This window comes from Saccharomycopsis crataegensis (assembly GCF_037102585.1).
Source record: "Saccharomycopsis crataegensis DNA, jcf7180000000073, whole genome shotgun sequence".
NCBI lineage: Eukaryota > Fungi > Ascomycota > Saccharomycetes > Ascoideales > Saccharomycopsidaceae > Saccharomycopsis > Saccharomycopsis crataegensis.
The window spans coordinates 2,418,164-2,430,191 of NW_027043820.1; the positions used below are offsets into that span (position 1 = coordinate 2,418,164).

General features: G+C 39.1%; 5 protein-coding genes across 5 annotated transcripts; 4 read left to right on the plus strand and 1 right to left on the minus strand. All coding sequences in view use genetic code 12, as the record gives it.

The window, feature by feature from the left end:
• Positions 1–405: 405 nt before the first annotated feature.
• DASC09_018050 (NAD(P)-dependent alcohol dehydrogenase) lies at positions 406–1,488 on the plus strand (the record flags this gene model as incomplete). The annotated part of the gene is made up of 1 exon (XM_064995408.1): positions 406–1,488. One exon carries the CDS (start codon positions 406–408, stop codon positions 1,486–1,488), a length of 1,083 nt encoding a protein of 360 aa, XP_064851480.1.
• A 1,130-nt stretch (positions 1,489–2,618) lies between these two features.
• DASC09_018060 (MFS transporter) lies at positions 2,619–4,253 on the plus strand (the record flags this gene model as incomplete). Its single annotated transcript, XM_064995409.1, has 1 exon — positions 2,619–4,253. One exon carries the CDS (start codon positions 2,619–2,621, stop codon positions 4,251–4,253), a length of 1,635 nt encoding a protein of 544 aa, XP_064851481.1.
• Positions 4,254–4,649: 396 nt separating this feature from the next.
• DASC09_018070 (Kre9 protein) lies at positions 4,650–5,480 on the plus strand (the record flags this gene model as incomplete). Its single annotated transcript, XM_064995410.1, has 1 exon — positions 4,650–5,480. The coding sequence occupies one exon, from the start codon at positions 4,650–4,652 to the stop codon at positions 5,478–5,480; it is 831 nt and encodes a 276-aa protein (XP_064851482.1).
• Positions 5,481–5,872: 392 nt separating this feature from the next.
• DASC09_018080 (Pex29 protein) lies at positions 5,873–8,299 on the minus strand (the record flags this gene model as incomplete). Its single annotated transcript, XM_064995411.1, has 1 exon — positions 5,873–8,299. One exon carries the CDS (start codon positions 8,297–8,299, stop codon positions 5,873–5,875), a length of 2,427 nt encoding a protein of 808 aa, XP_064851483.1.
• Positions 8,300–8,847: 548 nt separating this feature from the next.
• DASC09_018090 (uncharacterized protein) lies at positions 8,848–11,763 on the plus strand (the record flags this gene model as incomplete). The annotated part of the gene is made up of 1 exon (XM_064995412.1): positions 8,848–11,763. The coding sequence occupies one exon, from the start codon at positions 8,848–8,850 to the stop codon at positions 11,761–11,763; it is 2,916 nt and encodes a 971-aa protein (XP_064851484.1).
• Positions 11,764–12,028: the final 265 nt, after the last annotated feature.

A 12,028-nucleotide genomic window follows, 5' to 3' on the forward strand; every position in this document is an offset into this window, starting at 1 on the left:
TATATACTGAGCTAATTGAAGCATCGAATGAGTATGTGGTCCTCACGTGGATGCCAAAAAAGAAAGAAAGAAAGAAAGCAGGATAGAACTATGATGTCAGAGTAGATACGGAAGCACAGGGTATTTTCGATGAATCGCAATAGCAACTATCTGTAAGTAAGTAAGGTTGAGAAAATTCTTTGCACCGATGTCTGCAAAATTTTCCCGTTCTACGTGCTTGTACCGCTTAGTAATGATAAGCAGCGGTAAATCCGTCCTTCAAGCATTTACCGGAAATAACCTTGAAGTGAAAATGTATATTTATACCCTGCGACATCTTTGCCCATCGCCACTTATTCCTTCGAGAAGTAAGATAGCTGTAGCATCTACTAAATTCACCAACCAAACAAACAAACAACAATAAATATGTCAGTTCCAGAGAAATTCGAAGCTATCGGGGTTCAAGATTTCGACAAATGGCTCGAACCAAAACATTTTTCTTATACTCCTCAAGCCATGAGACCAGAAGATGTTGATATCAAGATCGAAGCTTGTGGGATCTGTGGTAGTGATATTCACGCTGCCAATGGTGATTGGGGCCGTCCATATACCCCACTTGCCGTTGGACATGAAATTATTGGGGAAGTGGTGTCTGTTGGTGAGGGAGTAACCAGGTTTAAGGTTGGTGACAGAGTCGGGGTGGGTGCTCAATGCGATTCATGTGGTAAATGTTCTAGATGTAACCAAGATCGTGAACAGTGTTGTAAAGATATGGTCGGCACTTATCTTGGTGTTTACAAAGAAACCGGTCTCCCAACTCAAGGTGGGTATGCCAATTACGTCAGAGTGAATTCTAGATTGGCATTCAAGATTCCAGATAGTATTGATTCAGTTACCGCTGCTCCATTATTATGTGGTGGTATCACTGGGTTCAGACCATTGATGACTGCGGGAGTGAAGAAGGGTACCAGAGTCGGTGTCAACGGTATTGGTGGGATTGGTCATATGGTGATTATGTTTGCCAAAGCCTTGGGGGCCGAAGTTACTGCAATTTCCAGAAGCGATGCCAAAAGGGAGTTGGCCAAAGAAATTGGCGCCGATCATTATATCTCCACCGGTGAAGAAGGTTTCAGTGAAAAATACTGTGATTCATTGGACTTGGTCGTCAATACCGGTTCATCATTTTCTGAAGGTAGTATCAATGGTATCCTTGGTTTAATCAGACCATTTGGTAGTATGATTTTTATTACTGCACCACCATCCAATGAAAATTTGGTCATTGCACCTTTCGACTTACTTCTAAAGAGTATTAGTATTGGTGGTTCAGGTATCGGTTCACCAAAGGATATCGAATACATGTTGGACTTTGTTGCTAAGCATCAAATTAAACCATGGATCGAAACTATTGACATCAGCGAAGAAAATGTCACCACTGCATGGAAAAGAATGGTTAAAGGTGACGTAAAATTTAGATTTGTCTTGACTGGGTACGACAAATACTTTAAATAATAGGCACATTATTATATTAGTCTAATTGGGAGGAGCAGAGTATCTCAACTGGTTTCTAGAGGTATTTTTGATTGTATTTATCAGTTTTGTATTTTTTTGGTTGTATAATACACATTTCATTTCAAGATAAATCTAAACTTCTAATAGTTGTGCTCATCGTATATTGGAATGGCACATTTGTCCTAAAGACCAATATTTATCCAATGGGTCAGCGATTGATGGATGTATTATGCTGTCGATTGCTGTTTTAATCTTATCGCAAAATAACACAAAAATCAAAGTCATGGGATAATATGATTAATGACAGCATCAAATTTTGATTCTAGATGAAGCCACTTCTTCGGTTGCCAAATCAAAATCTTAGTCTTTTTCACCAATGCGGACATTCTCCAAGAAACATGCTCTTCCCTTCTTCCTAAAACTGGCTGATCCAAATGGAATATACAAAATGCACTTAAATCGATACCTTCAATAAGTCTGAAGGGCGGTATTGTTGGAGCCGTCTGTTGTCCAGCGCAACGCCAGACTGTTGTATTTCACCGGGAATACCAGTAGAAGGATCAGACTGATTATCCATTACAAGCAACAGTGGTTGAGGTCGGTAAATAGTAGTATAATGAGATGTTTTAACTTCAATAGATAATTAAATCCTACTACAGATTAAACTACACTATAGTATAGGATCATACGATCCTTATATATATATATAAATAAACTACCTTCCATGATAAGTGAAAGCTCCTTTGATACCCCCGGAAAGGGAATATTCTATAAATAGGAGTATCATATCCAGAGTCAAGGTTTTTACTCTCGTAAGAGATTTACAAGTCAGATAACACCATAAGTTCAGTTAGCAGTTCCAGGGTCACATCAAGTCATTCGTCAAAGGATTAGTTGAGCAATATCTTAATAATCCGTCGATGACTAAGCGAACCAACCTACCACAGGTGTGGTGGTGCCAACAAAAACTTAAGAACTTCTGTTAAACCCTTTTTCTCTCTCTTACATTGTAATTACCGTCGTTTTGGGTCGAAGCAATACCCACGTGCTTTAGCATAAACTGAATATTTTTCTGAGACCTTCTTCATTGATAAGAAGGTGCCATGCCTTTTCTCGATAAAAACAACAAAATGCCACAATATGACAGTAGTGCAGCCATTTCACAGACAAGCTCTGATGAAGGCTTCAATGTTGCTGTTCAGTCACAGGCCGTAGAATCATGGAACCCTGATCATGTGCGAGTTAATAACTTGAGTAGATATTCTACGAGATCATCCCATGTAATTCCCGACGGAAATAAACAAACGGAACGTGAAGACGAGATTGTCGACCCTTTTGAAGTGACTTTTGAAGGTTCTGAAGATTCCGAGAATATTGTTGCCAGAATGTCATATTCCAGAAAGATCTTGATATCGGTGATCTTGGCAGGGGCAGGGTTTTGCGTCACCATGCTTTCTTCAGTATGGTCTTTGTCAATGGATCAAATGATGGCCCATTTCCACGTTAGTAGAGAAGTGGCAACTTTGGGGATCAGTCTCTATATTTTTGGACTAGGTAGTGGTCCAGTATTTTTGTCTCCAATCTCGGAGTTCTACGGCAGAAGAATAGTGTATCTTTCAGGACTCTTACTATGCTTTGCGTTTCAATTCATTACTTGCTTTGCCAACAATTTTGGAGCGATTTTATTCTCGAGGTTTGTTACTGGGTTCTTTGGTAGCGCTTTTATGAGCGTTGCCGGGGGCACTTACTCGGACATTTTCACCAAACAAGAGATTTATTTCCCATTTCAAGGGTTTGTATTGGCGCCATTTTTATCACCGGCGGTGGGGGCATTTTTGAGTGGGATAGTCAATGAATATTCTAACTTCCACTGGTGTTTCTACTTTATGTTAATCTTCACTGGTTGTATGTGTGTGGCGGTCTCTACGATTCCCGAGACTTACAAGCCTTATTTATTGAAACTAAAGGCTCAAAGAATGTGCCAAGAAACTGGAGATGATCGGTACTACGCTCCTTTGGATAAAGTACCCAATAGTTTGCTCGATACCATTGTGTTGTCGTGCCGCCGACCATTTGGGGTATTGTTCTTAGACCCCATGATGTTCACGTTGTGTTTCTACACCGGGTTCACGTTATCAATAATTTATATGTTTTTCATCTGTTTACCGTACGTGCTTTCCACGGTGTATGACTTTGGGGTGGGAGCCCAAGGGTTATGCTTTCTCAGTTTTTGTGTGGGGATGATCGCCACCTTGCCGCTTAATTATTATACCCACACCGTATACGAGAAGAAAGTGGCCAGAAATGGTGGGGTATCGCAACCAGAAATGCGGTTTACCCCGTTGAAATATGGGGTGTTCTTCATTCCTTCAGGACTAATGATCATTGCATGGACCAGCTACCGCCATGTCCATTGGATTGGGGTGCTCTGTGGAGCAGCGACATTTGGTGGAGGGGTATCGTTGGTGTTTTCTGGGGTGTTTACTTACACTGTCGATGGCTACAGGCTCTATTCTGCGTCGGCGTTGGCGGCGAACTCATTTACCAGGTCGCTCATGGCAGGGATTTTCCCGTTGTTTGGGTACTATGTCTACCGAGGGTTGGGAGTCAACTGGGCCAGTTTCTTGATGGCGATGGTCGGGGTGGTAATGATGCCGATGCCGTTTGTGTTTGAGCGATATGGGCCATATTTAAGAAGCAAGAGCCCGTATGCCTGGGTGGATGATGATAATGACGAGCAAGAACTTGACAACGAGAAGGCGTAACTTATATTATTGTATACGGCTATAATTGATTAGATTGTATCCTATTGATTATCGTAAATAAAGGGTCTGTGTGTTACCCGGGGTGTCAACTGTCAACTGCAACAACAAACAATTTTCCCCACCCCCCGGTGCCGTGGAAGGAAATGTAATTGCAGGTTATTAATAGATCCTCCCCGCTGCTTGCTGTCAAAGGGGAAAAAACAACAAACCCCCTATTTTTTCTCACTTACTTACTTTCTTTCTCTTTCTTTGTTTTATTTGGTGGACTGTTTTTTCCTCTTTCTCTCTGTTCTTATTCTCTCTTTTGTCCTTTTTCACTCGTAATTACTACCATCTTGATAACTTTATTTTTAGCAACGGTTGCTGATCCTGCTGCTTATCAAATTACCTTTTATCATGAAAAGCCCCCTTCTCCATCTCCTTCCACTTTTAGTGTCAACGCTTTTCTTCGTATCGTTATCTTCGGCGGACGTATCTATATCCAGCCCCAAAGCAGGCTCCTCTTTCACCGTCTCTGGATCATCTGCCTCCATCACCGTTTCGTGGATCGATTCCGGAACTTCCCCATCAATCGATGATGCAGAAACTTTTACTTTCACCCTTTGTACCGGCCCAAACAGTGATATCTCGGCAGTCACCACCCTAGCCTCGAACCAAAAAATCTCCAGCTCTTCGTTCACCGCGTCCATTCCTGACACCGTGGGCGCGGATGGGGTATATTATATCCAAGTATACGCCGTTTACTCTTCGGGTTACACAATCCATTATACCCGCAGATTCCAGCTCAATGGCATGACTGGGACAATAACTCCTGTTGGCTTGGTGACGGACGCTCCTCCAACCGCCCAAGTGGCGATCAATACTGGCACTACCGAGGCCGCTGCCATCGCCACAATGCTGGTTTCTGCTTCGTTCTCCGTCACCTACACTTTGCAAACTGGGATATATAGATTTGCACCAATGCAAATGCAACCAGGCTCAGTAGTTACCGCCACCACCTGGTCAAGAAAGTACCCAGCTAGTGCCGTCACTTACTACTCAACTAAGGCCACATCTGCCTCCCAAGTTAGCACTCTTACCCCCGGGTGGTCGTATACCAGAACTTCCTTGATAAATTATGTGTCTCCATTAGGCACCCCAACAGCTTTCTACCCAGCATCACAAAAGGTTATAAAGCCAACCATAAAAACCACGTCAAATGTCAAAAGATTCTTTGATCTTGATTGAAGATTTTTTTTTTTTCTTGTTATTATTATTATTCTTCTTGCTCTTAGTATTATTAGGTTTACTATTATGTTTCTACAAATCTTCAAGGGTATTTCAAGTTATTTGGAGATAACTTCCATCTTTTTTCTTTTGAGTTACTTTGTTGTTCATTTTTCGTTTTTGTGACAGTTAAATATTTTTTTTCCGTCTTCATTTTACTTTTAGATACTTACACACAAACTGTTCTTTTCTCATGTCCATTGATTAACAATCAATTTTATAACCAATGCAGGTTCATTTTCTCTTTGGTTGTAGAAATATAGTACAAATCCTCATAATGTAACTCATTCATCAAAAAAATTCATGAATTTCCCAGTTAACGTTAACAGAGTGGTTCTTTTGTGGGGCGGAATTTACAGGCTACCTTGCTCCTTCACAACACTATCGTCCCCTGTGTACTCACCATGACCATGACCATCATCATCGTCATCATCATAATCGTCATCATCGTCATCATCGTCATCATCATAATCGTCATCATCGTCATCATCATCATCATCATCATCATCGTCATTATCACTACTTTCATCGCTTTCTTTTTCATTAATTTTAAATGCATCATAATCAATTCCATCATAATCATCATCATACTCCACAATCCGTTCAGCGTACCTTAACCACCGTCTTCTTCGATACTCAAAACTCCTCTTATTTTGCTGATCAATATCGTATACCCATTTCCCCTCATCATCAATATCCACTATTCCATCAATATAATTTTCTCGAACCCATTCATGCGGCGACAAATCTAGTTTCCAGCCAATTCCACCGAATTTTTCCAGTTCAATAAATCGATAATTCTTTGGGGGAGTAATGAGTTTTAAACTTATGGCGAAATGCAAGGGTTTGACGGTACTCGTTACGGCTTCTTCCCAGGCTTCTTCTGTTGCCGCTGACGTTGACAACAAAGATGATGATTGATTAGAGGTATTATTAGAACCGATTGGATCACTTACATGGTCTTCTTTTTCTCCTCCTCCAACTATGGCATTCATTGCTTCGGCAATGCTGTCGGAAGATATATCTCCCAAATAACTACTCAAAGTGTAATTTGAAGTCAGCGGCGGAATTACTGCTTTCGTAGGACAATCATCATTACTCTTTGGCGGAGAATGTATCACAGAATTCAGGCTTCGTTTAATATGTTCATTTTGATAATCAATTTTTTTCTTCAACTTTATGTTTTGGGCAAAACTTTTTCGGATTTCCGAATTCTTGCTGAAATAATCCTCAGTATAGATTGACACATTCCATTCTTTGGTATTCTTGTCAAACGATTGAAGCTCAAAGATCTCCACCAATTTCAATTTTTCATTTTTAGGGGTGAACATCAAATCTTGATAATATAAATTATAATTAAATTCCGAATTGATAAATCGCAAGTACGATTTCTTCTGTAGCAAGTAGTGAAGGTTACTATAAATTTTCTCCTTGTTTGGTTTAATTTTGCTTTGGATCTTTGTTTTCAAGATATTTGCCCTCAGTGGCCTTCCATTATTGTTTAGAGAGTCGTCAATAATACTATCATCACTCTCGTCAATCACCACATCATTATGGTCGATAACCGAGTCTTCTATTTTGTTTTCTTTTCCTTCTTCTTTTCCTTCATCTTCTGGTCCAAGCTTTTCTCCACTAACATTTCCATCGTTATTATCCTCAGGTATTAAAGACTCTTTACCTTCCATTTTTCTTTCAAGGTATCCATTGATATCCAAAATTTTCAGCAAATTTTCACGATTATTGGGATGGATCATGATCATGAACCCCCAAAGGCCAATGATCGCAAGCACTTTGATCATCGGCATACAAAACACTAGTAATTTGGGCATGATCATCATATTCAAAATTCCAATCAAAAACAAGATCACAAATATGAAATTCGAGAGGGCTTCAAACTTGAAATAAATGAATTTTTGCAAAAAATTATTTATGTAGTCCCAGGCAATGATATAAATCACCATGAAATTTTGAAGATCGGTCATATTGATGAAGAATTCTTTGGAAAATTGACTGCACGGTTTTGCCTTCTCAACTTGATTGATTGGGTAATAAGGTGGGTACGGGAATTGGTCCAATTGGTATTCTAATTGATAATTAAAAGAATCAGGACAATATTTTTCCACATACTGAGGCAACATTATCCCGTACAACAAAAATAGGAATGGGGTGGCCATCAACATCGGCAAAGGGTTCAATATGATATTTGTCAATAAAATCAACACAAAGATATTGAAATTGAAATTATCCCAGTTTAAAATTTTGAAGAAATTGTTCAAAGTGATAAAGGCAATCGACAATCGAGAATTCATATCGATAAAGTTTGTCGACATGATTTGTACCGAAAATTGCGGGCGATTACTCGAGTCATTGATTCGTTGTTGGATATTCGACTCAATAGTTGAAGATTCCGTTGGTAATGCTATCAAAATAAATTTTTCAATAAGCTTATCTGCCAATTGGTTGTTGATGTTCGATTGCTTTGTGGAATTGAGAAATGTCAGAAAGATATTTGTTTGGCCGCCTCCTTGGATTGACGAATTTTGCGGTGGCTGTTCCAGTTTTGGAAGGTCATTGTTCCCATCGGCTTTGTTGCTAATGATAGTAGAGGTACTGTTTTTGCGCTTATTGGATGCTTTAACATTGAGTAATGAGTTTATACTTAGAGCCGAGTTCCGTTTTCCCTGTTGGGTTGTTGTAGTGGTCAGCACCGATGGTTCTTGTGAACGATGATCCTGAGCCTGATCCCAAGAGGTCGACAAAAACTGGGAGACGGTATCCATCTTTTTGATGTTTGAGCTGGCTCTTTTTTTTTTTTTTTTTAACTGGCTATTCTCTCCAGCTTCCTGATAATTGACGTTTGGGAAGGGTTATATGTGACATGTTTAGTTTGTTATTGCTGTCTAAGTACAATAGTATGGTGATGAGATGAGCGGGAATGTCACGTGCCAAATGGGTAAGTTTACTCACACCAAAACACCAAAACACCCAAACATCGTGTATTCTAGATGCCAAAAGTGTGCCGATGCACTATGAAGCATTAGTCATATGATGGCAATTTAAATGCAAGGAAACGCACAAAGAGGCGAGGCGAAAAAGAAAGGAAGAAGAAGAAGAAGAAGAAGAAAAAAATATTCTGAACGACATGGTGGGTGTCATAAAATTCATCTATTTGTAATTATCAACCTCTATTCTCCTCTCGCTCACGTCCTTCCATTTTGTTATCACCAAACGATGGTATTCTTTTTGAAATTTTAAATATCTCGGCCAATTCATTATTATTATTATTTTATCGGAGGAGGTTTTCAGCGACTAGATATTGTACGCAAACATGTACTTTGTCTCCATCATAATATCTTTGTTATTATCAATACTACTATCCACACCCGTAAAAGGTGCTCAGATCAAGACTCATGAGTGTCCAAATGTCAACAGCTCTGATATTTATATGAATTTGCCCTTTCTCGACGCTTATTATGATCCAGATGATACCGGTCTAATATATTATAAAGTCCATGCCCATCTTATGGCTAACAAGATGATACAAAATATTTCAGATATAAATAGTACCACCAACAAATACACCACCTTCCATGTCGAAATCGACTACCCAAATGGTGACCAATTCAGTCAGTATCTTCGACTTTGTCAACATTTGGTACCCGTGAACCCTCCTACACACCCTATGAACCATTCAATGAACCATTCTATAAACCACACTATGCAACCAGAGTATAATGAACAGGCTCCCAACTTCACATACTTATACGATTTAATACAGCAAAACCCTGACAGTGCTATACAAGATTCCGTCACTTCCAATCCAACAGTGTGTCCAATTGTTCCTAATGAACCAGTGGATCTCACCTACATTCAGAATGCCTCTCGTCTTTCTGCTCTCACCTCATTTTCTATCAGATTCTCAGTAATATCAAATCTTGAAAACTCGACGGTCATAGGGTGTTCTGAATCCTATATAACCCCAGAACTCACGTCTTCTGTATATATACCAATGGCGGTTATTGTCCCCGTCGCATACGTGACCATAGTGATTGTTAACCTAATAGGTGAATACTTTAGTCCTTATAAAGAGTCCCGGATGAATTGTTTCTTAAACAAGGTTTCGGCGATTTGCAACAAGCCTTATCTAAATCATCTAAACCCTTCAGCCGCCGATTTTATACAGTATATCCAATTCGCTTTTTTCAACGGAGGTCTAAATTTGCTATACCCAGGATACTATCAGCCTTTCATTAGTCTTATTAACTGGTGTGCACTAATGTCTATTGATTTAGCTGATCTTCACATTAATTATGAATCCAATGTTGATAGTCATTTATATTTGGACTACTATAAGGATGGGTTAAGTGGTATTACGATCTTCACTAGTGATCAGCTTAAAGGGTATGGGTGGCGGTGTTTCATGGTGTGGTCAGCAATAGTAGTAGTACTTGAAATATTACTTTGTTTGACTGTAACGCTGATATGCTGGATTTACCACAAACGAAACCAAAAAGACGGTTGGTTTTTCAACCAATTTTGGTCAAAGACTTTATACTTTATGATTGGAAAAATCCTTTACGTTTATTATTCGCTATTTGCCTTACCATTTTTGGTGCTTTCGCTATATCAATTCTTTTCCTTTTTCCATGACGGAAGACACTTTGAACACCTTCAAGTATTTTCGTCGATCTTTGGATTCATTCTTGTGCTTGTCTGGGTCACAGGGTTAGTGTGGTTCCTCATGAGATTTGTGGTTAATGTCAAACAGTTTTTTGTGCCACGGCCCTATCGTTTGCAACAGAAACACAATGAAATTTATGATTATACCAATGGAATCACTAAACAATCGAAAAAATTGTTCACCTCAGTTAACAATATCAATATGTTTAGTTTTATCTATTATGAATATCGCCCAGACAGGTTACATTATATCTTTTATGAATATTTATTGATGTTTATTAGAGCAGTGGTCATTTCCTGTATCCAAAATTCTGGGATTGCCCAAGTTATCATAATAATTGTCCTCGAGGTGGTGGCGTTGCTTTTAGTACTTATCTGCAATCCATATTATTCATCATCATCTGTATCATCTTACAAGTCACTGGGGAAAATCTTCAATAAAAAATTTATCAATGCGATTATGATTTCCGTTGCCAGGGTTGTGGTGGTGTTCTTGAATATCCCATTCATTGAAACTTTGGATTTCTCTGAAAGAAGTCGGTCATATGTCGGATATGTTCAACTTTCCATCCATGGACTAATCGTTATCTACTTTTGTATTGCCATAATAACCACGCTCATTGAAATCTTGGTATCTCGTCGCAGAAGCTCGGCTACAAGGAAAGCCGATAATAGCCAAGTTTACCAAACTATGGCTGGTAAATATATTGCAGGAAGCAGACAAAGTATCGGTACAAGGCTGAGCAACGTGGAGGTTACCGGAGGTAGTACAACTCTTATTGGTGATTCAAAATATAATTCGAGGGCGATGTCTAGGCAAAGTGGAAGCTTTGTTGACGGATCATTGCTTGATTCGCCTACTTTCTACCGCAACACAACCAAGTACTCTTTGGAAATCGAGGCCCCCTCTCCACTGGCAGGAAATTTCGTCAATAACAACGATAATGACTCTTCATTAGAATTGTTTGAGAATTATAATGATGATCCTTATCCTCCAAAAAAGAATGTCGATTATTCTGTTCGTGAGGCCGATTTCTACAGAAATGGTTTTAGCACAGGGTACCATGGTTCTACTAGCGAAGAAGAACCAGAGCTGGAAATCCAAAATATTTGGAACAAAAGAGATGGTAACCTGAATGCTGTTAATCCGATGAAAAGTGTGGATGGTTCTGACATGGACTTTTCGTCAGTGAACCAAAGCAACCTTGTGAAAAACGTGAAATCTTTTTTCAAAGGATTCGGAGGAACTTTTTGGCACAATTCTCACGAAAAAATTCCACAAGAGTCTGGGTTCCAGGTTAACAGGCCCCGTCAAATTGTGGTTCGAAGTTCGGAAGATGCTGAAAAGGTGCATACACCAAATGGAAGTAAAGTGCAAGATATAGAAGATGATGCTAGTGCCGAGGACAACGATATCTTTGAAGGATATTCTGGCATAGCCAATCCTGCCAATCCATCATCATATATCAGTTTGACAAGAAATTCTTCTAGAGGAAGATTACTTCAAAACAAAGGATACCATAGAACCATTCACGAGGTTCCAGAAGAGTCTATGCATGATTAAAATAGTAACTTAAAAGGTGGATTGTCACTTACACGAAATGTTAAGCAGAAAAAACCAGTTACCCCTCATTTACTGATTTTCAGACTCTCAAAAAGTGAAAGTTATTCTTTTCCTGGCGTAACTCACTCTTTTTTTTTTTTTTTTTTTTTTTTTTTTTTTGCAAATGCTTTTGTTATGCTCTTTTTTTTTTTCATTTATTACACGTTGGATCAGTGTGCTTTGTTTTGCTTAATTTTGTTATATTCTTCTTTCATTTTTTCTTTTT